This window comes from Prionailurus viverrinus, chromosome A2 (assembly GCF_022837055.1).
Source record: "Prionailurus viverrinus isolate Anna chromosome A2, UM_Priviv_1.0, whole genome shotgun sequence".
In the NCBI taxonomy this organism is placed as follows: domain Eukaryota; kingdom Metazoa; phylum Chordata; class Mammalia; order Carnivora; family Felidae; genus Prionailurus; species Prionailurus viverrinus.
Window position 1 is genome coordinate 150,530,105 of NC_062562.1, and position 27,697 is coordinate 150,557,801.

The 27,697-nt window shown below is 40.8% G+C and overlaps 1 protein-coding gene across 2 annotated transcripts in view; it reads right to left on the minus strand.

The window, feature by feature from the left end:
• Positions 1-7,838: 7,838 nt before the first annotated feature.
• Positions 7,839-27,697, minus strand: part of SLC35B4 (solute carrier family 35 member B4) — a 40,544-nt gene continuing 20,685 nt past the window's right edge. Inside the window, exons 3-10 of one of the 2 annotated variants that reach the window (XM_047850309.1) lie at positions 23,672-23,774; positions 22,360-22,409; positions 19,696-19,777; positions 19,416-19,476; positions 17,760-17,869; positions 16,382-16,457; positions 12,871-12,946; positions 7,839-12,022 (exon numbers count right to left, since the gene is read on the minus strand). In XM_047850309.1, coding sequence (XP_047706265.1) covers positions 11,776-12,022; positions 12,871-12,946; positions 16,382-16,457; positions 17,760-17,869; positions 19,416-19,476; positions 19,696-19,777; positions 22,360-22,409; positions 23,672-23,774 — 805 coding nt within the window. In that variant the 3' untranslated portion in view covers positions 7,839-11,775. Of the gene's footprint in view, positions 12,109-12,813; positions 12,947-16,381; positions 16,458-17,759; positions 17,870-19,415; positions 19,477-19,695; positions 19,778-22,359; positions 22,410-23,671; positions 23,775-27,697 lie in introns of both variants that reach the window. The other variant, XM_047850311.1, reaches the window with a different exon arrangement.

Here is a 27,697-nt window from a genome sequence, read left to right on the forward strand (position 1 = left end):
CTCATAAATAAACGTTAAAAATAAATAAATAAATAAGTAAGTAAATAAATAAATTCGGAAGCTTTCTTTCCTCTGGTATTTTTTGGAGTAGTTTGAGAACTAGCCTTAACTCTTCTTTAAATGTTTGGCAGAATTCATCAGTGAAGCCATCAGTTCCTGGACTTTTGAGAATTTTTTGATCACCCACTCAATTTCATGACTAGTAATTGGTCTGTTCAGATTTTCTATGTCTTCCTAATTCACTTTTGGAAGACTGTATACTTCTAGGAATTTATCCATTTCTTCTAGATTGTCCAATTTGTGGCATAGATTTTTTGTAGCCTCTTAGAATCTTTTGTAATTTTGTGATGTCATTTGTTACTTCATTTCTGATTTTATGATGAATGTGGCTAAAGGTTTATCAGTTATATTTATGTTTTCAAAGAGCCATCTCTTGGTTTCCTTGATCTTTTTTATCTTTTTAGTCTCAATTTCACTTATCCCCATTATGACCTTTACTGTTTCCTTCATTGTAACTTTGGGCTTTGTTACTGTTCTTTTTCTAGTTCCTTCAGGTGTTAAGTTAGATTATTTGAAATTTTTGTTTCTTGAGGTAAGCCTCTAATGCTATAAATTTCCCTTATAGAAGTGTTTCCACTGTGTCCTAAAGATTTTGGGCTGTTGTGTTTTCATTTTCATTTGTCTACATTTTTTAATTTCAAGTTTGATTTCTTCATTGACCCATCAGTTAGTAACATGTTTAGGCTCCATGTTCTTAGGTTTTTTGCCATTCTTGTAATTTCTAGTTTCATACTGTTTCAGTCAGAAAAGATGCTTGATATCATTTCAGTCACCTTAAATTTATTGAGACTTGTTTGGTGGTCTAGCATGATCTATTCTGGAGAATGTTCTGTGTACTTAAAAAGAATGTGTATTCTGGTGTTTTTTGATGGAATGTTCTGTACATATGTGTAAAGTCCATCTGGTCTAATGGGTCATTCAAAGCCACTTTTCCTGATTGATTTTCTGTCTGGATGCTCTATTGCTGTAATTGGGATATTGAAGTCCCCTACTCTTATTATTGTCAATTTCCTCCCTTAGGTCTGTTAATATTTGCTTTATTTAGGTGCTCCTGTTGTGGGTGAATAGATATAAATGTCATATCCTCTTATTGGATTGATCCCTTTATCATTATATAATGCCTTTGTCTCTTGTTACAGTCTTTATTTTATTTTTTTGTTGTTGTTGTTCTTCTTTTCTTTTTTTTTTAATATATGAAATTTATTGTCAAATTGGTTTCCATACAACACCCAGTGCTCATCCCAAAAGGTGCCCTCCTCAATACCCATCACCCACCCTCTCCTCCCTCCCACCCCCCATCAACCCTCAGTTTGTTCTCAGTTTTTAACAGTCTCTTATGCTTTGGCTCTCTCCCACTCTAACCTTTTTTTTTTTTTCCTTCCCCTCCCCCATGGGTTCCTGTTAAGTTTCTCAGGATCCACATAAGAGTGAAACCATATGGTATCTGTCTTTCTCTGTATGGCTTATTTCACTTAGCATCACACTCTCCAGTTCCATCCACGTTGCTACAAAAGGCCATATTTCATTTTTTCTCATTGCCACGTAGTATTCCATTGTGTATATAAACCACAATTTCTTTATCCATCCATCAGTTGATGGACATTTAGGCTCTTTCCATAATTTGGCTATTGTTGAGAGTGCTGCTATGAACATTGGGGTACAAATGCCCCTATGCATCGGTACTGCTGTATCCCTTGGATAAATTCCTAGCAGTGCTATTGCTGGGTCATAGGGTAGGTCTATTTTTAATTTTCTGAGGAACCTCCACACTGCTTTCCAGAGCGGCTGCACCAATTTGCATTCCCACCAACAGTGCAAGAGGGTTCCCGTTTCTCCACATCCTCTCCAGCATCTATAGTCTCCTGATTTGTTCATTTTGGCCACTCTGACTGGCGTGAGGTGATACCTGAGTGTGGTTTTGATTTGTATTTCCCTGATAAGGAGTGACGCTGAACATCTTTTCATGTGCCTGTTGGCCATCCGGATGTCTTCTTTAGAGAAGTGTCTATTCATGTTTTCTGCCCATTTCTTGACTGGGTTATTTGTTTTTCGGGTGTGGAGTTTGGTGAGCTCTTTATAGATTTTTGATACTAGCCCTTTGTCCGATATGTCATTTGCAAATACCTTTTCCCATTCCGTTGGTTGCTTTTAGTTTTGTTGGTTGTTTCCTTTGCTGTGCAGAAGCTTTTTATCTTCATAAGGTCCCAGTAATTCATTTTTGCTTTTAATTCCCTTGCCTTTGGGGAATGTGTCAAGTAAGAGATTGCTACGGCTGAGGTCAGAGAGGTCTTTTCCTGCTTTCTCCTCTAAGGTTTTGATGGTTCAGTCTTTGTTTTAAAGTCTGTCTTCTCTAAATATTGCTATCCCATTCCCCCTCCCCCCCTTCATTTGTATGGAGTATCTTCTTCCATCCCTTCACTTTCAGTCTGTAAGTGGTCTGAATTCAGTCTCTTGTAGGCAACATCTAGATGGGTCTTGTTGTCTTATCCATTCTGCCATCCTGTGTCTTTTGGTTGGAGCATTTATATTTAAGGTAATTATTAACAGGTAATTTTTAGGTAATTTTAAGGTAATTATTAACTTACTGCCATTTTGTTCATTGTTTTCTGGATGTAGTTCTTCTCTTTCCTTGTGATTGATGATTAGTGTTATGCTTGGCTTCCTTTTTTGTGTGTATCTATTATAGGTTTGTTTGTGGTTACCATGAGGCTCATACATAATGTCCTAAGTACCTAAATCTGTATTGAGTTGATTGTTGCTGAGGTCCAAACACATTCTAAAGGAACTTGCTTTACACCCCCTCCATGTTTTATGTATATGTCGCCATATTTTACATCTTTTTGTGGGTCCCTAGATATAATTTAACTTAGATATAATTGATTTTACTACTTTTGTCTTTTAAGCCTACTAGCTTTATAAGTGATTGATATACTACTATCACTGTATATTTGCTTTTACTTGTGAAATGCTTTCCCTTTCATAATTTTCTTCTAATTATGGTCTTTTACACTTAAAGAAGTCCCTCTAACATTTCTTGTAAGGCCAATTTAGTGGTGATAAACTCCTTTACCTTTTGTCTGGGAATTTTTGTCTTAATCTCTCCTTCAATTCTGAATGAGAGTCTTGCCAGCTAGAATACTCTTGGTTGTGGGGCTATTTTTTTTCCAGCACTTTGAATGTTATCAGGCCACACTCCCTTCTGGCCTGCAAATTTTCTGCTGAAAAAAATCAGCCTCATGGGCATTCTCTTGTACATAACTAGTTGCTTCTCTCTGGCTCCTTTTAAGATTCTCTTTGATCATGTGTCTTGTTGTGTACCTCCTTGAGTTCATCTTGTTTGGGGCTCTCTGTGCCTCTTGGATCTGGCTGTTTCCTTCCCCAGGTTAGGTAAATTTTCTGACCCTTTCTCTTCTTTCTGAGGGCCCTATAAGGTGAATATTAGTATGCTTGATGTTGTTCCACATATCCCTTAACCTAACCTTACTCAGTGTTTTGTTTTTTGCTGTTCAAGTTGGGTGCCTTCCATTAGCCTGTCTTCTAGATCACTGATCCATTCTTCTACGTTCTCTAACTTGCTGCTTTTTCATTTGTTACTGTATTCTTCCACTCTGATTGGTTCTTTTCTGTCTAGTCCACTGAGCAATTTTCTAATCATTTCTTTATCTCCAATTTCATTTAGTTCTTTTTCTGAAGTTTTGGGCTTTCATTTAGAGCACATTCCTCATTTTGTGTTTATTTCTATGAATTAGGTAGAAGAGCTGCTACTTTTCTCAACTTGAAGAAATTGCCTTGTATAAGGATGTCCAGTATAGACTATGTGCCTGGCCATTTTGGCTGGCACTGTAGTGGGTGTGGACTAGGGGTGCCAGGGCTCTGCAGAGGGCACTCTGGCAAGCCCAGGTAGAAAGCCCCACAGCAGTACCTACAAGGGGTGCCCAGGCAGTCATCTGGAGCATGCCCAGGGTGTTCTGCCCTTGTTGATACAGCTGGAGCTGTAGTCAGTGCTGTCCAGGTCTACCCAGCATGTGCTGGAGGTGGGGGCTCATTGAAACAGCAGGCCAGCCAGGGAGCCTGGATCCTATCTACACTGTCAAAATGGAGGAGTGTAAACAGTGGCAGGCCCCCTACTGCTTGGTGGAGAGCTAGTGCCCTTATATTATAGTTGCCCTTTTAAACCATGGCTTCTTATCTGTATCCCAAAACAGATAAATCTGCTCACAGGCCCTCAATTTTATCCCTCCCCACTGCAGTTTACACTGTTAGACACGATAATAACTGGAAACCCCAATCCCTACCTCTTTTGCTGTTCTCTAGGTGTTCCCTCCAACCTCTGTTGTGCAGAGGTGTCTAGTCAGCCCTCGGTTCTCCAGGAGGAACTGCTATATATGTAGAGATAGATTCACCGTGTCCATGCAGAAGGTGAGATCAAGGTTTTCCTACTTCACTATTTCGTTTCCACTAGAAATTAAAGTTTCTAAGTGTTAAGAATCCAAATTAGTGAGTTAAAGCTACGCAAAATAAGGGAAACAATTCTGTGTACAAGGAAATTGTTTTCAATAAGAAAATGGTATGTGGTGGAAATACATTTTTGTTGAAGGAAAACTTAGGACAAAATCTTAATGTAAAAAAGATAGTTTATAGGTTTATAGAAAAGAATTTTATATATGGCCAGTAATGGCTAAGACTAGAATAAATTTAAGAATAAGTTTTAACATTAAAAAGTTTTGTTTATAGGGGTGCCTTAGTTGAGCATGTGACCTTGGCTCAGATCATGATCTCATGGTTTGTGAGTTTGAGCCCCGTGTTGGGTCCTTTGCTAACAGCTCAGAGCCTGGAGTCTGCTTCAGATTCTGTGTCTCCCTCTCTCAAAAAGACACGTTAAAAACAAGCATTCAGGAAAACTGAGTCATCAATATTAAAAGAGACAAGTTTTGCTCACAATTATGTAACCTTCTATATTTGCCTTTAAAATCTTTTATTGTCACTTTGGTTAGATAGTTCATAATGATCTGTGATCCTATTTAATAAAATGTACAAACTTCCCCCAATTAAATTCTAAAAAGTCTTTTCATCACAATCTAACCAATATATTCCAGAGGGCCCACGGCATATTTCAAAACATTTGGTTTCCTTATATAAAAAAAGAGATTACACTAAATAATCATGTTGAGTTACATGGGAAACACTGTCAAATGAGTGATACTAAACCCTCTCAGATTATATTTATGTAGCCAGATAATAAAAACTGTATGAAACTCCTAGAAATCAGGTTATGTCCTATTATCTTGAAATGTGTGTCAAAGAAGTAACCAAATTTCCCTGTCAACTGCATCGTAATGAACACTAATCAGATCTTTAGCTATGGGCGTTTTTAAGTCTTTTGTCATTTACAACACCTATAACTTAGATGTGGTTACAAAGCTTCCTGCAAATGTGTTTCATCTGCACTGATACTCATGGAAAGAAATCTGAGTACAGGTTTCTGATAACATTAAGATCACACAACTGAACTGGGTAGGGATTTCCAGAACTAATAAAAGAACTAGATGTAAGCAAAACAAGAGTAACATGGGACTGAATGAACTGAGGATTATAATTTTTAGGATTTTCGTTTGTTGAAACATTGATTTTTTTTTAATGATTTGTTTTTCCAGATTAAAAGAAATTTTTTCTCTTAAGATAACTATAACTTACATCAATTTGATAAATGTTTTGTTTCACAAAGGCATATTTTATCTTTTTCTCCCTGATCCCTTCAGAAGTCAAAAAAAAACCTCTGTGTTCTTACATTTTCATAATATACTAAAACCCCGGATTGCGAGTGACTTGTTCTGAGTGTTCTGCAAGACAAGCAAACATTTCTTACAAATTTTAACTTGATAAATGAGTGATGAGGAGTGGTATGTGACACCTAATGTCACATGATCACAACTGAGCCAATGCTTCTTGAAATTCGCTTTGATATAGGAGTGCTTTGGATTTCAAGCATGTTTCCGGAATGAATTATGCTCACAACCCAAGGTTTTACTGTGCATTCATCTGCACAAGTTCAATAGTAAGAGTACCAGGACACAATTAGAAACACTGGTTATAGTACCAAGGCTTTGACTGGAATGTCAGATCTAACCAGACAGCTTAAGCAACTATGATTGGCCTTATGGAACCAATCTTGACACCTTGCTTACAGGGTTCCCATCAGACTTACCAGGTGAATAGAGAAGGCCACTTCTGGGCAGGTGCAAGAACCTGCACCTTGAGAAGAAATTAGCCCAATCTGCATGTGTTACAGGCGAAGTCTGTGGCACGTATCTGGCTTGGCTTTAGACCTTGAGAGGCTGTTAAAGTTCAGTCTGAAAACAGCCTATACAATCAATCGCTATTCTTGATGCACTTATGTAAATAATCAGACCAAGTTTTAAAAAACTAGACTTCCTTGGCAAACAAATTTTAATTAGCTGTCTTTGGTAAAAAGGAGTGTGATTGTAAAAATTGTTTTAATAACATACCTTTGTGAATATTATATTCTAACACATTTCATTATAAACTGGATGAGATCCTGATGTCTTCTGTTTTTTTCCAATGCCTGGCTACAACTCTCCAAACCAACATTTTGGGCTTTTGCCCATCTTTTGTACTTGGAATAATCTGATAAAACTGCCCTTTTTCCTGAAGCCCTGCAAACTGAATATAAACAACTTAATGTAAACTTCACAGAAATCACAACAGCTCATAGGTAGACATTTTCCATGTCTGTTGCTCTATGGGCTTCTCAAAAAAAAATCATCAGACACTCAAACTACAAACCAAGAATATATGCCAGATTGTCACTGCCTTCCATCTAGAAATTCACTTGACTCGCTACCCTCAGAAACTGGTTTATAATTTGATCCAATCATTAATCATTGCTTTTGTTTCCACAGAAATGGATTTTCATTACCTGATTTGAACCATCGGACTTTGAGAACACATCACCGCCTCCTGAAATGAGTTTAACTAAACTGACCTATTCTCAAGAACTCAGAAACTGGTTCATGGAGACAGAACAACCTACCAGGTCAACTTTTATTTTTTTTTTGAGAGAGAGAGAGTGTGAGCAGGGGAGGGGCTGAGGGAGAGAATCTAGAGCAGGCTCTAGGCCCAGGGCAGAGTTTGATCTCACGACCATGAGATCATGACCTGAGCTGAAGTCAAGAGTTAGATGCTTAACCAAATGAGCCACCCAGGTGCCCCCAACTCAACTTTTAATGTGTGAAACTTCCTGGGAAGTTTCAGAGGAGGGGAATGTAGGGGCCAAGGACAGGCCCCCCTTAATGTCCCACAATGGCATACTGATCATTTTGAACTGAAGCTATGTGGTAAATAGCCAGTGCAAGGACACTCAGACCCTCCTCTGCCCTTTTGAAATAAAATAAATCTCTCACATGAAAGGTAGCCTCCCTGCTCTAAGAACTAAAATTACATCTTTATTTTAAAGTTTATTTACTTTGAAAGAGAGAGGGGTAAGAGAATCCCAAGGAGACTTCACACTGTCAGCACAGAGCCCGATGCAGGGCTCAAACTCATGAACTGTGAGGCCATGACCTGAGCTGAAATCAAGAGTCGAATGCTTAACCAACTGAGCCACACAGGTGCCCCAAATGACAAACCAAGAGGGGTGCGGGGTGCCTGGGTGGCTGCTGGTTGAGCATCTGGCTTTGGCTCAGGTCATGATCTTGTGGTTTATGGGTTTAAGCCTCGCATCGAGCTCTGTGCTGACGGCTCAGAGCCTGGAGCCTGCCTCGGATTCTGTGTCTCCCTCTCTGCTCACACTCTGTCACTCTCTCTCAAAAATAATAAACGTTAATAAAAAACAAATCTGCAGAAATAAACTTGCTTACATTTTTACTAATCTACAACTGCAGCCCGAAACCTTACTAATGCTCCCATTCATTTTCTTTTCCTATCAATTCCTGACAGATTTACTGTCTAAAATGTATGTATTTTTTAAGTGCCTGCTTTAGTCTTTCGTTTGGGTGTCAGTTTCATTATGGGTACTGTGTGCACAAAATAAAACTGATTTTTCTCCTCTTAATCGGTCTCATGTAAATTTAATTTCGAGTCCAGCAGGAAGAACCTTGGACAGAGGAAAATTTCTTCCTCCCCTTCACTCTAACATGCCAACTGGTCCACCCATGAGCAGGCCCACAGCTAACTCATGGGCTTTGAATAATTCCTGAGGTTTTCCACCCCCCGCCCACACCCTCATAGGCGTTTGGCACTGTTGAATAAAGTCAGCTCAAGGTGGGTGAAAAGAGCAAGCAAAATTATTTTCCAAACATAGAAGGGAATGGTAGTTAAGATTCTCAGCCCCAGTTTGAGGTAACAAAATATATAAACATTTTTACATTAACCCTTATGTTCATACTTAGCTATACATATACTCACATGTGGGTCAGATATTCTCACACTCCAAGTATCAATGCTGCTAACCATGTATAACAAAATACGTGCTACACAGATATAAATACCTTGTAAAAACCCACAAAAACATCTGAGAGGCCCCAAAGAATAGAGGCCTAAACATACAAGATTATAGGTGGTGCTCAGTAGAAAACTACACACGTGAACACAAGCTGCAGTGAAGAAACTGGAGGTGGTGCTGAGGAGAGGAAAAAAAATAGGGCAAAGGTGCTCAAGAAATGACTCCAAGATATTAGAACCTTTTAAAAATGTCCATTAATCTTCCCAGAAGAATACAGTACTGTAGCATTTCATTTAGGATAACTGCGCAGGAAGAAGGGGGAAAGACGAGAGTATGTCCTAGTACTTTAAAACTTGCAAGTTTTTGGGGCGCCTGGGTGGCGCAGTCGGCTAAGCATCCGACTTCAGCCAGGTCACGATCTCGCGGTCCGTGAGTTCGAGCCCCGCGTCAGGCTCTGGGCTGATGGCTCAGAGCCTGGAGCCTGTTTCCGAATCTGTGTCTCCCTCTCTCTCTGCCCCTCCCCCGTTCATGCTCTGTCTCTCTCTGTCCCCAAAATAAATAAACGTTGGAAAAAAAAAAAAAAACTTGCAAGTTTCTGTCAAGCATTAATGATTGCTTTTGTTGGATGAAAAGGAAAATACAGGATCAAAAATAAATTAATGACAAGTGAAAAAGACAGCATTTATAATGTGACAACAGAACTGTGGTAAAGGCTACGGAGACACTATGTTAATATAATTCAAATATCTACCATTTTCTCCTGTTACTTTACGATACCAGTCAAGGTGTTAAAACGGGTACACACACACACACAATACTTTCTCACTAGTGTCATCCTGTTTGATCTTTGCTCTTAAACACCAAATCTCTTTTGTAAACAAACTATCTATGGAGTACAAAGTTACATAGTCTTGACCCAGAGAAAGAAGAGAAGCATTTAATAGACAATTCTCTTCTGGTTACATAGGTCTGGTTTTCTACAAAATGGTTTATTTGCCCCTTTAATACAAGTTGAAATTAATTTCAACCTGGAATGAAAAGCCAGTTATCTAATGGAAATAAATGGCTCCCCCCCCCAAAAAAAACCAAAGTTTCTAATGAAAGTATTAACTAGTGTCCATTAGACATCTATTTCTTACATTCCGGCCACTAGACAGAAAAATCAACTCACAGGGCATTTGAGACATTCTGTTATGTGTTCTATTTTATTGTGTGAGTGCACTAATCTGTCCACATATAACCTCTGGTTAATAAAACCAGCAGAGGTATTCATCTGAGAGGAACATATACTCCCTAAAACCAGAATCTAAAACCTAATAGACCCAGTTAAATGCTCTCTGGGGACACCAATACATTTCGATTACTACAAATTTTCATCAACATAAAAAGGACACTAAGTTAGGTAAGGTTCTAGCCTGTTAAGACTCCAGACACATTGCAATCCAATAGCCCCCAGGGGCAGGTTCTTCTATTAAGTGATTTTTTTTTTTTTTTTTTTTTTTTTTTTACAAAAGTAGCTTTTATTTTTGTTTTTAAGAGGATATTTAACAGATGCTATTCATAGCACCATCAGTCTGAGGAGCTCTAGGTATTTCAAAGAAAATGCCTTTTGGTTCTATAAATGGGTTCATACCAAATTCACCATCTTTTAGAATAAATCACTAATGTCCAGAACGACAAATCAGTCTGAAAACCCTGTGACTTAGATGGAGAAACAATACCCACGTTATGGAACGAGCGAGGCAACTTACGTTACTTCCCCAGAGCGACCCAAAGGTTCTAGAACACTTATCTCAGACCCCCTCAGACAAAAGCTGCAGAAAGAGAAGGAAACACGACACACCACAGAGTGAGCCACGGGGACCCGGAGAGCCACGTCGCAAGTTAAGACCACAATCTGCATCCGGAAAAACATGAAAGGCCTTTGTGTGCAAAAAAGAAAAGCATGTGCTTGTGGGAGGTTAATGAAGGTCTGGGGCTGAGTGAAGAACAAGAAAATAAAAGAACAGATTTTCACGCTCTTCTCTCCTCCAGTATTATCACACAAGCTACACGAGTGCGCACACACCCCTACACTCTACGTTCACATTGTTCCTCTTTCTCCAAAGTTTCCCAGGGTGGGAAACTACACCTCCGACGTGATCAGCCAAAGGGGGGCAGGTTTCTACACGGAGTAAAACACACGACCTCCCAAGCCCCCGCAGATTATCCATCAAGAACATTAAGATACCTCATAGGAAAAAAAAACCAAAAAACTTTTCATTTTAGTTGTGATTTGAACTTATACACCACAACCCACACCCACCATGTATCAGTCTACTCCTTAGCCTGACGGACCAGGACTCTTATCAGACTGACCGGCAGGGCTGCATCTCTCTGGTGAAGAAGCCTTTCGAACATTTAGCTGTGGCTCTCTCGGTGCTGACGAGGGCCAGCTTCTCCCCGCCATTGTGGTGTCACCATCGCATCTCTGAGCTAACGGGGTTCATGTAGAAGACTGAGGGAGAACGTCTCTCCCAATTCATACACGACCTTTCTTTCTTAACTTTGTGCCATAGAGATATGCTGCAGGTTTGTTTCAAGCACAGAAAATAAAAGACTTTTGCATAGGGGAAAAAAAAAAAAAAAAAAGCTGTGGGAAAGGATTCCCATCAGTCCTGCTCCAGCGTTACCAGGGCTCAGCTCACAGGACGACTGTTTCCTTCCCAGGCCAACGTCCTTGGTGTCTCCGTTCACCTGGCCATTCAGTTGTTCCTGATGATGATCCCTGGAGCGTCTGACTGGCTGAGAGTGCTGCTGGGGTTGGGGGGGAGGGGGGAGGGGAAAGGTGACCAAAAAAAAAAAAAAAGGGACGAGGCCACAGGATGATAATGACTGTATGGCAGAGAACCATCAGAATAGCAACAAGAGATAATCTTGCCCGAGACCACGGATATAAAACTAGAAGCTCTGAGGACTCAGAATTCAATAAACAAGTAACAGTACTAAATATTCTGGTAAACAAGTAACAACCCAACTGGCTGTTCAATAGTGGACAACTGTTCTTATTTCTATTTCGGGGTTGCGGGGTTTCCATTCAGAGTCCACAAACGTTGGTGTCTACAGCGGTAAGAAATCTGAGGCGTCCCTCGTTCTGAGGATTCTCTGGTACACGGCTGGTTCAATACTTCGGCATTAACAAAAGCGAAACGGTGGCCAGACCTTCACCAGACCCTGGCCCATTTTGACACTGGTCTCTCTGTTCCAGGCTGACCTCAGTCCTTCTTGTCCTCCTTCTGAAGCTGGCTTTTTGTGGTCCCTAGGTTGTTCCACACCTCTGTGTACATTAGGGTCCCAACGAAGACAAACAAGGTACCCAGCCAGTGCCACAGAGTGAAAGGGTTCTGGAAGTACAAGATGGAAAAGATGAGGCTGACAAACTTGCGCAGAGTCACGACAAGGGTGACGGTAAGGGAGGCGCATTCTGTGGTGAGGATAAAGACACCCCGGATGCACACGTACCTGGAGTGGTGGGTTAAGGTGGTTTTCTGTAGACTGCCAAGAGAACCCCAGGGAGAACCTTCTGGCATGGTTTAAATGTTCATATTCTAAGAACCAGAAAACACGGGGATGGGTAATGGCTGCTCTGAGTCTCCTCCCTGGTAGAATATCCTGCAGAATGAATGTCCTGCCATTCGTTGGTGGACCCTCGCTTGAAACTGCCTGAAGGCCTGAATTTTTGTTCTGAATTCTTCCCACTGCTTACAGTGAGGGTCCCCTCCCCCGTAGTGACAGGAGGTAACACTTTCAGGAAAGGTCAGCAAACCTACTTCATAGGACCTGGTCCTCAGCCCTTCGACCCACTCGTCCCAAAAGGAACTCCGCGGGCAAATCTCTGAGGTGACTTCAGAGGAATGAGATCGAGCTCCATCTGTTTCATTGTTCCAAAGACTTAACGGTTTTTATAGTGTACTTAAGGTCGTTGAAGAGAGCCATTTACAAAATTAGGCTTTAATTAGTTTGAAATTTCGGGCAGAATTTTGTGGCAGCTGGTGAAATGTCTGAGGCTGCTGAAAAACTCCAGGAGAAATCACAGAGCATTCTTGTCACATACCAATACTGAATTATCCACGGATTTCTCCACGCCACCCACAGCAATTCCTTTATGTGCCCAATGACCTGCTGACCTCCTGCAGCGCTACCAACTCTCTGGTCTTTCCCAAAAGCCCAGGCTGGATGGGAATCTCTGTCTCCTGCAGTACAGATCAAGGCAGACGCAAAACTCAGGTCACCGCACCATTAGGAATACAAACCTTCTCTGTGTTACTTTGACATAAGAGGAGGGTATGGCAGAGGGGTGCAAAGGATACTGAGTGATGACATTCATGAGGAGGTAGAACCACATGATGGGCACTGTCACACCAATGAAGGGAACTTGGTACAATTCTGCAAAGATTAAAAGGGGATACAGTCATACACTTGGGACAGCGTAAGTCTTCATCTTTTTGGACAAAGTGATACAGACTGAACATAATAGAGACAGCAACGTTCCTCCCCTTGCAAAGAGATTTGGATCGTACACCATTTCACTTGCCCTGATTCCAGGCTACACCAGTCTCAAGAGTCATTACAATGGTTTCTTAAATTCTAATTTATTTTTTATTTGAGAGCAAGTGAGCATGCGAGTGAACAAGAGGGGGAGGGGGAGAGAGAATCTTAAGCATTAAGTTATCATTAATTTTAATTGTAAAATAAGCTCTCTACCACTCACCTGAATAGGACCCCAATTTACAAAGAAAGACTCAAGTACAGAGCAGTGAAAAATGACATGGTCTCAGCTGACAACACAAGAATAAAGACAACTAGTAACTAAATGCCATCTGAAAATATATTCAATCCTACTAGTGATGAGAGAATTCTAAATTAAAAAAGGTTCTACCATTTTATATTTATTAAAACAGCGATTAAAAATTTGTAAAATCCTGGGCGCCTGGGTGTCTCAGTGGGTTAAAGTGTCCGACTCTTGATTTCAGCTCAGGTCACTATCTCAGGGTCGTGGGATGGAGACCTGCCTCGGGCTCTGCACTGAGTGTGGAGCCTGCTTGGGATTCTCTCTCCCCCTCTCTGCCTGTGCTTGCTTGCATGCACGTGCTCGCTCTCTCTCTCAAAATAAATAACCATTAAAAAAAAAATGATGAGGGGCGCCTGGGTGGCTCAGTCAGTTGGGCGACCGACTTTGGCTCAAGTCATGATCTCATGGTTTGTGAGTTCGAGCCCTGCATCGGGCTCTGGTGCTGACAGCTCGGAGCCTGGAGCCTGCTTCGGATTCTGTGTCTCCCCCTCTCTCTGCCCCTCCCCTGCTCACGCTCTGTGTCTGTCTCTCAATAATAAATAAACGTCAAAAAAAAAAAAAAAAAGATGAAATCCTAATCTGGAATGGTGGCAGTGGAACCAGCAGCCTCGGCTGGCAGTAGCAATCGGTGCATTTTTGTAAAAAAAATCAATTTCATAATTCTTAAGGGGCAATAAAGTATTTATATGCATTCTTAGGAATTAATCCTCACTAATTCAAAAGATGAAAAATAGTTCTCCATTGATGACAGTACTATTTATGATAAAACATTGAATCAATCTAAATGGCCAATCTTAGAGCAATGGCTATGTATGGCAAAGGAACTTTAAATAAGGCATTAAAAAATTAAAATTAAAAAAATCATGAAGATTATATGCAGTCATATAAAGAAGGAGAGTGAAAAAGTATAAAATAAAATTTAAAAAATCATGAATATTATATACAGTCATATAAAGAAGGAAAGTGAAAAAGCAAGTATAAAACTACATCCATGCTAGGATGACAACTAGGCAAGAATATACATACACAATATCTGGAAGGAAACTGGGAAAATGAAATTAGCTGACGTGTCAGGCAATGGAATGGTAACTCTTCTTCTCTTAAATATGTTCTCATATTAGTTTTATATAATCAAGGCTTGCACAGTAAATATTTGGGAGGAAACAAAATAATCAAGATCAAAGAGATTTTTAAGTTTCCAATTTTGTAGCTTAAGATATTTCAGTTTTTATTTATTCATTTTGAGAGACACAGCAGGAGGTGGGGGAGAGAGAGAAAGGCAGAGGAGAAAATCCCAAGCAGGCTCCGCACTGTCAGCATGGAGCCCGATGTGGGACTTGAACTCACGAACCGTGAGATCATGACCTGAGCTGCAATCAGGAATCAGAGGTTCAACCAAGTGAGCCACCCAGGTGCCCCTTCATCACTTTTTTGAAATTGCTCAATTGTTTGTGGGGTCTGAATTATACAGAATAACTTGGGAAATTCGAACAGTGATATTGAAACCTGGTTAGTAAATGAACGTTACTTTTCTTTTGCAAAAAAATAAAAAGCCATGTGTGTAAAGATAATTCGCTCTAACTGTATGTCTGGACTAGGGGGAAATCCCCATAATCTGGGATTCTACTGTCTTTGAAACACTTAGCATGTACTGAAATGAAAAGAAAATTAACAAGTATTATTACTGTTTAATAACTTCAGAGATCCACTGTATCGATTTGCTGGGAAAAGAATCAATCAGTAGGACTTAAAATATTTAGGTGGATTTTTAGTTCTCTTAGCAAATTCAAGGATAACAGGTTCATCTGAGACAACCTCAAAGCAAGCAAGAGAAAGAAGCATATATTCAACGAAGGTATGAGCTGAAGGCAGATTCTAAAAGAGATTTTACATAAACACCCATCCCTGTGACTTTTAGAAGAGCGCTCTAGGAACGAAATCAAATCAATCCCAAGGAATCTGACGTTTATTTTAATAGCCCTTTGCTGTGTGGGGACTCTCAAGGGACCTTAAAAATCATTGTGACAAAAATGGCTATATGTCAATGAGATCTCCAAAAAAAACCCCCAAAATCAGAAATGGAGTAATTCAGAGCCTTAGAAACGTCAACACACTACCTTCATTACATATTTTTTTTGTGTGGGCAAATGGGACAGGCAAACACAGCAAACTCAAACAGAAAGCAGTCACAGCCACAACCTCACAATATGCATGTTCAGACTTCAGAGGGCAAACAAGTTTTACAGAGCACACACTGCCATTCTACAAAATGTCCTCACCATTTTAGGTACGAGCCACGTAAAGCCTTAATTCTACAAACGTGTATCTGTTCCTGTGTGTTCATTTGTCTGTGTAACGCCATGTCTTTTAGTAGATATTCACGTCAGATAAGTAATTTCTTTCAAGTTAGTTGGCAATTTATAGCTAGTTTATTAACTCGCCACTTTAACAAGGAATAGCTAACTTACCCTGCAGACATTTGAACTAATTTTGCTTATTCCTGCTGCCTACCTTCCCTGTACCTTGGAAAAAAGCCCCCTCGTGGTTTTTGCTTCCCCTTGCTCCCAGGTGGCTAGGCCAGGACTGGGTCTGTGAGCAGGTCCGCCTTCGCCAGCCGAAAAAAAGATGTGCGGGAACACAGAGCTGGACTGCTGCCCGGCTTCTCGTGGTCCCACCCTTGCAGTGTGTTATTGCTATGTCTTTGCATCCTCAAAACACCAAACGTGCCACATGCAAATGCAAACACACACATTCCAAAGCGTTCTGTGGTGAGGATGAAGACACTTAGAAAATCTGAAGGCAGTTCTCTAACTTTGTTGGCAAATAACTGAGAAGCACCCGTAAAACCTTTTGCTGCTGCAACTGCTCATTAACAGCACTATATTCCCGGAAGGCGGAACAGGGAGGGTTTCGAACAAGGCAGGGATTTGGATAAGACGGTGGAAAGAAGCGGTGGTCAAGTCAATAGGAAAACTGAGAGCTGATCCCAGAAACTGTCAGGTAATTCCCCGGGAGATGCCCACACTCACCAGACTTATTGAACAGAACCGCATGGTCATAAATGTCAGAAGCCAGGAAGATGAAACCCGGGAGGGGAAGGGCGTGCTGTGGGAAGGAAGACGTCATGTAAATTGAAATGCAAACACATCACAGAACATTTAGAGCGGCTTTACAGTGACTTTAAGTTTTACAAGGTGTTTGACAAGCAATGTCAAGAAAAGGAATTTAGACTCGCTAAATTAAATATTTGTATCCAGTGCTTCCGCCCACGTGACCCTGAAAGGCGTGCTGTCAACCCCAAACTACAGCTCTTGCCCTTATGGAACAGAATCAGATGACCATCACGCACTAAACAAAAAAATGGAGCCGGCATCCTTCCCTCAACAGAAGGGAAATTAACTCCCAGTCATCTTGCCCACAGGATTTGCTGTATTTTGCTACTTTTGAAAATGGCTGAGCAAATACAAGGATTTAAAAGTTATAAAGCAAAGGCAAATTTCAGGGAGTTTAGGAAACTCGAGGGAAAAAGAGATTTGAGGACAATATGAGGTCAGGGAAAATAAAATGAAGACAAGAATAAAAAGGGGTTGAAGAAGACACAACAGGTCGGCACAGATGAATGAACGAGCCTGACAATAACCCACCACAATAAGGAATCAGAGCTAACGTTACAGGCAGTCACTCTGTGCCGAGTACTGTTCTAAAACAAAGGTGTGAACTGGACCGATTGTTCCTTATTTTTTAAATTCCCAGACACATACTCCAGCTCCCATTAAATATCTCAAATTGATGGTCTGCAACTTTAGTACAGAAAGCTGGTGGTGAAGGAATCTCTGAATACGGACCCTGAAGGCGTCCCTACCAGCCAGGACGGTGAGGGGCTGTGCTTTGGATGTTATCTCCACAGGAGAGACGCTGGAGGAAGAGGACAGTTAGAGGAGGTGGCTCTCGCTCAGCAGTTTTACAACAAAAAAGTGGAAGCACACAGAATTTGCTAATGAAACTCTCCATCAAGGGAAGACAGCCACTGGGAGGGACTCCGCACCTCCCACCCCCCCCACCGCCAAATGCCTGCCTGGCTGCAGACATCCTCCCTGGCATGTTGTTTTGGGACTCGTTTTCCTGTTCCAAGTTTCCATATTGCTTTTAATTTGACCTCACCTACAGGGACCTGGGGGGGTGAAGGTTCTTCATCCCCGGGGGTCGTTCCTGGCTACCAGACACACGAGGTTCACACCGACTGAGCACAATCGTCTCCTATAGAGAACTGTGGCTCAGAATACACCATTAGTAGCCTATTAAAAGTACTTGGTCCTTCAACGACATCAGAAAAACGTGTATTTCATTTGAAATGACATATGACGACTCAGTACTTTTTGTCTTCCCCAGGTTCAAAAAATTGCTTACATTATAAAACAAAGCCTCCTTCGAGTGCTTCCCAAATTGTTTGTATAAGGTCTCCTGGAAAATGCCCATCCTTGCTGACATCAGAAGAGCAAAAGTCAGTGCCCCTATACCTAAAAAACAAAAATTGGGTTATAAGAATTAGATTTGCTCATTTCCAGACATTTTCCTAAAGAACATTGATTGTTTAAGGTTCTACATATATTACAAACTAGTTGTAGAACATGCACAAAATTTTTAAAAGAAATAAAAATTAACTACAATATTACTACCCACTCCTTGATAGCTTGCTCTATCTCCCTACATACATTTATTTATTTATTTTATGCAAAAAAAACCAGGATCATAATGAATATACAATTTTATATCTTGCTTTCTTCATGATCTTTTTCTTGGATTTTCCTTCAAGTCGTTTATTAAAATTTTTTCAAAGGTATGAATTAATGGCTCCATATTATTGTATCCCATAGAAACCATAGTCAAATGTATTATTATAACATGAGCCTCATTAGGTTACTTCCAGTTATTTTACCATTAAAATCACTGTCCATCTTTCTACATAAATCTTTAAACAAAATGTTGATTATTTCCTTAAGGACAAACTTTCCAAAATGGAACAGTACTGACTCAAAAGTCGTAGCTATTTTAAAAACTCAATACATCCATTTTTTCCAGAAAGGCTGTGTCAATTTCTACCATAAACAGGTTATACAAACATGGTTGTCTTACTTCACCCTCAGCAGCAATGAGGATAATAATAAATGATTATCCAATTTGATAGAGCGAAAATAAAAAGGGACTGCATTTTGGTTTCAGTTTGCATTTCTTTGATGCCAAGACTACTGAGGCCAAACATACAATGATCAGACACTAATGTTTTCCCCACGAATTGTGTGTTCGTATCCTTTGCGACTTTTTCTTGTTGGATAAAGTGTTTTTCCAACAGCTCATAAAGATCTTTCTATGTTAAGAACAACAACCTAAAAGGATGAAGTCTCAAAGCCAAGAAGCAGGGAGAACAGAGTCCTTTCATTGCTACTTCTCTTCCACTTGGTCTCAATCTGGTACTGCTGCTACCTGGCTAAGCAGGAAAGAGTTTCACCTCCGTGTCATCCAGTGTGAGGCCAGAGCTCTGCAGGGGTTGTCTCGTGACTTCCACAAAGAGATACTTGTATTTTTAAAGATTCCCTAGGAGACTCTGCTGATCAGTCAGGTTTGGGAACACTCATTAGGGAAAAGCTAACTTACAAAGAAAATGAATCTAAGATTCAGAAATGAGCCCCTTGGAAATTTCAAGAGCCAACTGCTCTAACGTGCCCTTTGTATGTAGAAGCTCCTGCTCAGCAGACAGCTCATGAAGTAATGGACACTCGAAGCAGTGCTCCCAGTGAGTGTGACAGGCAACCAGAAACTATTCCAGTGGCAGCCGTGGAAATATGGATCCATGTTGTAGAACACGCTACCCTGAACACGGACATTGTCTTTCTTTCATGTTCCGAACACCAAAGTTCAGAGACAGATGACGACCCCGGGTGCCTCTCTCCTCTGTGGCATCATCTGTGTAGCCAAAGCTTCTTGCCAAGAAACCTGTCCCTTAGGAGAAAGTTCAGCCAACAGAACTGCAGAGGCAATTAGCTTCATTGTAATTACCGTACTTGCCTAGTAACCACCTTAGAAATGCCTGGAATCCGTCATTCTCGCTGGAGCTGGACTGGGAGGTCTAGGAAATAAGAAAAATACTCGGTATAGAGTCTAGAACTACATGCAAGGTGCTTGGGTACAAAGGAAATATCTGTGTTACCCAGTCACCTCCACTCTTTTCTTGCAGAGACCCGAATCCTTCTATTGCATAAGCATTTAAGTTTATTGCGTCAATAATAGGTACCTGTGCCCCCCCCGGCAAGGAGTGAATATAAATAATTTGTGAAGTGATGCTTACCACCTGCTTTGCTGACATGAAAGTGCAAATAAATATCCCCACAGACACCAGGGCAATGGAGGTATATTTGAATATGCTGTATCTGCAAAAACAAGAAGCAGAACACCTTAGGAAAAAAGCACAGATCTGAATTTCCACACTATGTTCACAGTCAGATGGAGCCTAAGAGTAAAAATCACCAAAACATGGCTGAGGGGATCACTTTCTAGCAGACTTCCCATGTAAGGCCATGTGAGAAAGAATCAGGATGCTGGCTGGTGTCTAAACAACACCCAATCTTAGCGCTGCTTAAAAGAGTTTCCATCGGTCGGTGGACCGATAGATCGTTTCATCAGAAAACAAGAACAAAAAAAGACACAGACCAGACGTGACATTCCATTCTGCTCAAGAGTCCAAATGAAAGCCCGACTGAGATCTTAACTGCCACCTGTTTCTCCTGTCTTCAGGGGGCCCAGACCTGAGTGTCAAGGGACACAACACACAAGAGGAAGAACAGAATATCACGGCCAAGTAGCAGGATTCAGTGCTCAAAAACAAAAAACAAAAACAAAAAAAAAATCATTCAACTTGTCCATTTTCAGGAAAGGATTTTGTAAATCATGTCTGAATGACTCGACTGTTGCTTTTATTTTATTATTATTTTTTTTATTTTAGAGAGAGAGCATGTGTCCAAGTGGGGGAAAGTCGGAGGGGGGAGGGGGAGGGAGAGGATCTTAAGCAGCTGAGTGTGGAGCCAGACTCAGGGCTCATGATCTGAGCCTGGGCTCATGATCTGAGCCAAAATCAAGAGTCGGACACCCAACTGACTAAGCCACCCAGGCGCTCCTCCAATGTTTTTAAATGCTGGCACAGTTGGATAAAGGGAGGACTATGACACTAATAGGACTACTGGCAGTAAAAACAGTGGCATTTCCTATTAACTGGAACAACATCGTTAACATCCCTCTTGGGCTCTTAGTGATAAAGCAAAAGGACTCAGGCAAGAATGAAAGGAAATTAAACTTACAGGAGGAACCATCAGAGGTTTTCCAGTCAAATACTTTGTACACTTCTGGTCATATCACCTCATAAAAGGCCAAAAGGACTGGCTGAGCAGCAGCTCAAGGGGCCAACAGCACCACGCCAGAGGAGAGGGGCAGGGTGAGGAAACAGGCGCTGGAGGAGGCAGATACAAAAGTAAGGGAACTCTTCGGTCTGGAAAGATCAAGATCGGGAGAGGTTTGGAATTGTGGCCTGAAAATTCATGAAAATTAATGAGTATGGACTTGGTCTTCAAAGCCTAGAAAGAGGAAAACACTGTGAACCTAAGAGGCTCTACTCAGGTTAAACAAGAGGAGATACTAACTTACTAAGTCATGGTAGTAGATAGTTACCTTAGGGAAATACCTGCTTTTTGGGGAGCACACACCGAGGAGCGTCAAAAAGGCTTACTTGGATAGATTCAAGATAACAGACCCAAAATAAGTTCTTAAGGGAAACAGAGATGTTTGAGAAAGGCCCAGGACATTTCGGAGCACTGTCAGGAGAATACATTCCTTTTATAACATGTCCTTTTGTATCCCTGTTATGAGCAAAATCAAAGGCTGGAAGGACTGCAGGTCTGTCCCAACGTGAATTCTACACATTATCAAGAAGCGTGGCAGTCACTTCGATGTAACGAACCTGACCAGTATATATGAATGCTCACCTGGAGAGAACCTAGAAATCAGTTACAATCATACCTATCTGGGGGAATACAGAAGCCTCAGAAGATAAAGGGTTTGTGATAAGGAGCCTATCAAGACAGGACAACTATCTTTCTCGTGACACAGCCCTTATTTCTTAAAAACTCTAGATTCCCACAGAGTTTTCTAATACTGGGGTCTAGGACAGAAACGTTGGCATAAGCTTGTACAGTTGTGATCTTAACAGCGAGGGTGAACTTTCCCTGAGAAATGTTCCAGACTGAATGTGCTGACTCTCCCCAGTGCCCCACCTCCTTGGGGGCATGGGGTAAGGCTCAGGACACAAGTGGAAGGCAAACACTTTGAGAAAGCATCTCAGGGCCTTCTGGTATTCCCAACCATATCCCAGAGAAAGCCACTGGCGACAACCACATAGAACAATCCTGAGACTTTTCATTCTATCTTCTTGGCCATTTGGGCCTTTGTTAGGAATTTTCTTTCTAACACGGATGATCATGCTATACTCATAAACACCTTCTATGACACCACTGTCCCAGGACTTCCATGAAGCTGAAAATGTTCCATATCTGGGTTCTCCAACAGGGTCACCACCGGCCACATGGGGCTATAGGCAGGTAAAATGTGACTACTGGGACCCAGACACAAGTATTTATTTAATTAAATTTAAATGTAAACGGTCTCATGTAGCTAGTAGAGACCACACAGGAGTGAAGTTCTAAATCAACTGGTTATGTAGGTTACTGTGGTACTAAAGACTCAATGATGACAAGAGTTCTACCCAGAGAAAATGCTGCTCCAAAGGGATAGGTGGGGCCCCTTACCTGGTCCATGGCCTCAAGATGCATGTCACTGTCACAGAGAGAGCTGAGAAACAAGGAATTATCAAGAGCAAACTTATTATCACTACAAGAAAAGTAAGCTGATGGATGGGGCTCAGGATAGCCTTCCTAGACATAAAATACAAAAGTGTATTGTTTACCTTTTCTTCAAAATGATAATTCCTAGGATCATGTTGGCAATTAGAGAACCCTATAAAACGAGACAACAGTAACAGAGTTTTAGTGCCCTAGGAAAGCAAATAATTCCAGATAAATATGAACATGGACAAACGGGCAGAAGAGCCAAGGAGGAGGAGGTCAGGATGAATAATAAGGTTCCCTTGTTCTTATAATGGCAAAAAGTACAAACCACATAAATCTCTTATGTAAAATAATAAAATCTTTCAAAGATAACAACAAGAAAAATGACCAATTCTCTAAATACCGGTCAGAGCAGAAACTAAGGCTAGCCAAAATAAATTATATTGTAGACTTATTGTGAAATTTTCCATCTAAATTATGAGAGTTTTAATAAACTTCTCTTCACCCTCGGTTTTAAATAATGAAAGAAGTCATGCAGGGATGTCTTTCTCTGGCAAGGTGGCGATCAATCAGCAAGTCTTTACTGAAAGTCTACTACACGTCCAATGCTTTGAAGGTTACGTAATTATAATTAGGGCTGAAAAGTCCCTTTGGGGATAGCACCTTCGATCTCACAAAAATCTCAAGACTACACAGAAGTGCTGTAATTCCAATGACAACCCATCTCACATTTTTCTGCCATTCTAACTACACTCCCCTTGAAGTCTTCCCTGTTCTTCAGGGGGCACACTGTTCTTATTTATATACCAAACTACATGCAGATCTCCCACCAAACACTAGTGGAAGAAGAAAATGTCTGCTGCTTTGGGAGAAACCCTACCTTCATCAAAAATTTCCCTTTAATTGTCTCAAGTCTCTTGCTTAAAAAAAACAAAAACGATTACATATATAACCTATGTATGTAACCTATATACATATGTGTGTGTGTGTGTGTGTGTGTGTGTGTGTGTGTGTGTGTATATATATATATATATAATCAGAAAAGGGAGGTATCTATCTTATGTACTAAGAGTAAATGTAATTTTATGAAAGAAACCAAAATTTATGAGTAATAAGTTAAATAACATTCATACCAAGTCTGAATATAAAATCAGCCAGATGAAAGAAATTTAACATAAAATCTGTGTCCCGGCAACATTTTAGCTCCTTCTACTGATCATTCTTAAGACTTCAGAGGGATAAAAGTCAACTGTCCACCTTTTACCTTACTTTGCAGATGAAAGCCACCCTATGCTCACTCATCCAGGGCATCTATTCTTATACCCTAGACTTTACTTACTACAAGACTTTTCTACTTTTGCCAAGTGTTCAATCTACCCTCTTGGCTTCATCTTCTGAAAGAACATACACATGGGAGCCGGCAGCACTTACAGATCTAAATATCATATGCAGGGGCATGGCGATGTTGAGATTCAGGGCATAGTTGTTCACCACGCTGACAGTGAAGAACATGGTGACCATCACAGCATAGTACCTGAAATGCAGACATCACAGCACATCACACAAAATCTATTTCAAGAAAATCAAGTGTAGAAGGAAATCAATCTTTGTGGTTAGAAAGGTTATTTTTAGTTCCTCCATATTAAGAGACTGTATCACTATTATAATGTGAAGTCAATACTAAGTACATATAAAAATACATCACAAAGCTAGACTAAGATGGAAAAAGTCTGAATTACAGAGTATGTTTCGAGGAATACTATTTTAATCTTTTTCAAGGACACTCTCTAAGTATTTTTCAAGCAATTTAAAACTAGTATTCAAAAAATGTTATCTGATGGGGCACCTGGGTCACTTAGTTGGCTAGGCGTCCAACTGTCGATTTTGGCTCACATCACAATCTCACAGCCCCGTGTCAGGCTCTGGGCTGACAGCACGAGCCTGCTTGGGATTCTCTCTCCCTCTCTCTCTGCCCTTCCTCTGCTTGAGTGCACACACTCTTTCTCTCAAAATAAATAAACATTTTAAAAAATGTTATCTGATAGACATCAACAGATTTTTTTAAGTGAATGGACAATTATCATTATCAGTTCTTTGTACGGAATGGTCAATTCTCTCAACTATTCTACACACTTGTTTCTCCTATTAATTTTCACTAATCTTTTCTAAAGTAAAGATTTGCTAAATTAAGGATGACTGTTAAGATTATCTCACATTCTGAACCAGTAGCCTCCGAATAATGAGGATATTATTTGGCATAGATCTGTATTTAAAATCACAGTCCCTGTTTTTGACAGTTTATAGGTCTTTAATAATAAAAGCAAAAGCTAAAAAATAAAAAATAAAAAAAATCAGTAACCCTAATCACTTAGAAAGATAAAGGGACAAATACAAACAATTATGAAATAAGTAACTTTGCCCTTGTATGTCCCATTTTTATCTAGAAAATACTTCAAATGCCTTTCATCCCTATCAGGTTAAGCCATATGAAGCTGCCATTTTTTTGGTAGGTCAAAAGGGCTGAAAAGCAGCAATTTCATATGATTCAACCTCATACATTCAAAAGGAGAAAAAAATAATATTTAAAATCAATGACTAAAGAATGCATGGCAAAGGAAAGCAAGTGGTTCCACATCCTTCAGGACATGTTCAAAGTCCTTGAGCACAGACCCGCCCCCCCCCCCAACCTTTCTCGTCTTTGCACGGGTGAAGAACCACAGCACTGTGACTCCAGGGATCTTCCTTGATAAGAATCTACTTGATGATGCTGGTTAGACGTGGAGCTGAATGCCCTAACAAGCAGCTATGCCAGGGCTAAGCTAACACAGTCTGGAGAGTTTGACAAGTTTCACAATGAACGCAGGACACAGCATTACACACACTCAAAATTACTGGTTATCAAAAGAAAACCACAGGCCCCAAACGGTGCCACATAGGTTAAGGACCCAAGTCAGTAAACCAAGACTTAATTCCTAACCCAACTGCAGTTTCAATCCCCCAAGAATGTAACCCTGAACCTGTCAATGTAGAGTTTCCTGGTCAATACTAGGGAGTTTACTGATAGACCCCTTCTACTCCCCTTAGGAGGCAACCTTGCCTAAACAGCACACATCTTGCTAATAAATTCTGTTATTTTTTAATTTTAATTTTTTAAAGTTTATTTTGAGAGAAATAAGTGGGGGGTGGGGGGCAGAGAGAGGTAGAAAGAGAGTATCCCAAGCAGGCTCCACACTGTCAGCACAGAGCCCTACACTGGGCTTGAATTCACGAGCCATGAGATCATGACCTAAGCTGAAACCAAGAGTCGGATGCTTAACTGACTGAGCCACCCAAGCATACTTCCTTTCTTTTTTTAAAATGCCTTCTCTCTGAGGGCACCTGGGTGGCTCAGTTGGTTAAGCATCTGACTCTTGATCTGGGCTCAGGTCATGATCTCATGGTTCACTCAGGAGATTGAGTCCCCTAGAGGGCTCTGTACTGACAACTAAGGCCTCTTCCACTCTCTCTCTCTCTCTCTCTCAAAATAAACATTTTTTTTTTTTAAATAAATGCCTTCTCTCTGCCCTTAAAAACCATTTTCTTGTTTACTTGGTGGAGCTCCCCTCTACTTGCTGGATAGAATGCTACCCATTCATGAAGAGTTTAAGAAAGCCTATTAAATCTTCAAATTCACTTGGTTAAATTTTTTTTCTAAACACATTTGGTAGCAACGTCAGGATCCAAAGGGAACTTCTGATGGTGTTCAGGGACAGGCAGAAACACAGGCATGGCGCCCTGAGAACTCTTCTGAGTTTTCTCTTTCTGGCCACTTCCAAGAGCCAGTGGTAAGTCCCTCCCGGTTTCAGCTCTGCTCTTTCTGCATTTGAGCTACCAATCTAATTAGCTTCCCAGGCCAGAGTTAACAGGTCTAGAGGGACAGGAGGATCTAACAGCACTGGTCCTTAGCTCTTGGTTCGGTCGGCAGTACCACATTGTAATCCCTTCTCCAGTTCCAGTCCACGCCCCCCATTTACCAGAGTTTGGAGTTTTAGTCCTTTACCCCTTTCCAGTGCGCAGTCTCCCCGAAGGGAGTCTGCTGGTTTGGTCTACGTGGGCAATTGTCAGTTTTGTCCCTCGTCTTTTCTTGGCCAGTGCAGAGTAACATCTTTTGCTGACTCCTGGTGTGTTACGGGACACGTCTTTGTGGGTCGTTTTGTGTAAACAAAGGCTTAGCCTGGAGATCCTTAAATTCAACAGAGTCAAGCCCACCACCTTCTGGCAAGGCTGCCTATTTTAGGTCTAAAAACTATGGTGCCAGAAGCTGTGAACAGCAACAGAAATAGCGATACTAAAAAGAACCTAGAATGACAATGGCCAGGATGGAGAATGTTCCAGTTAGGTGAGGCCATTTAAGAAGTGCATTTGAAAGAAAGGATTCCCAAATTAGACACAGCGGGATACCTGTTTTACATGGCAAGCAGAAGCCTCCAAAACGTTTCAAAATTCCCAAAGTTTTATTAAAAAGATTCAGTGTAAAAAGCTCATGAAAATGAGAAAAGGTACTTAAAACAAGACTGTAAAGCCAGTGTAACCCTACTGTTCCCCTCTATCCTTTGAGTACTCATCCTGGTCAACCTGGGTGAACTGCCTTTTCCTCTAAAGAGACTATTAAGCAGTCACTTGCAGAATAAGACTAATTGAGGCTATAGGTGATACTCCTCAGATATCTTTCACTCCGTGGTCAAAGGTCAAACTAAAGTCCATACTTGAATAATTTTTTTAATGTTTATTTATCTTTGAGAGACAGAGAGACAGAGAATGCAAGCAGAGGAGGGGCACGAGAGACAGAGACAGAGACAGAGAGAGAGAGAGAGAGAGAGAGAGAGAATCTGAGGCATGTTCCAGGCTCTGAGCTGTCAGCACAGAGCCTGACGCAGGGCTTGAACTCGTGAGCTGCAGGATCATAACCTGAGCCAAAGTCGGACGCTTAACCAACTGAGCCACCCAGGACCCCCTTTAGTTGAATAATTTCTTACACCTAGGGAGGATCCTCAAGAGTTTTTGTAAATATATTACCTGAGCCCAGCTGAGAGAGGAAAATAAAAATCTGCATTGTCTCTTCCTTTCCAAATCCAGTTCCAATGGTTACTGATCCTTTCTCTCATGGAAACAGCTATTTCCCTGCTTGTCTCCTTTTATATCCTAAGAACTTACTGGCTTTCTGCCTGCCTGGGGCATGCAGGCAGTTGATTCTTTCCTCGGCTATTGTTGAGAGTGACTCTAGATTCTCCCAAGACAGTATCTTTTACACCCTTTCTGAGGACCCCTCTTGGGTCCAGTGTTTAATCCTCCCAGAATTATTTACTGTTTGCCCTGACAAAATATTTGAAAGGATTTAATAACTTTATAATCAAGAATTGGTTGGTGATATTCAGAGCCTGACAGCAATTTTTATGTCAAGGCCTTCTCCCCCAAGCT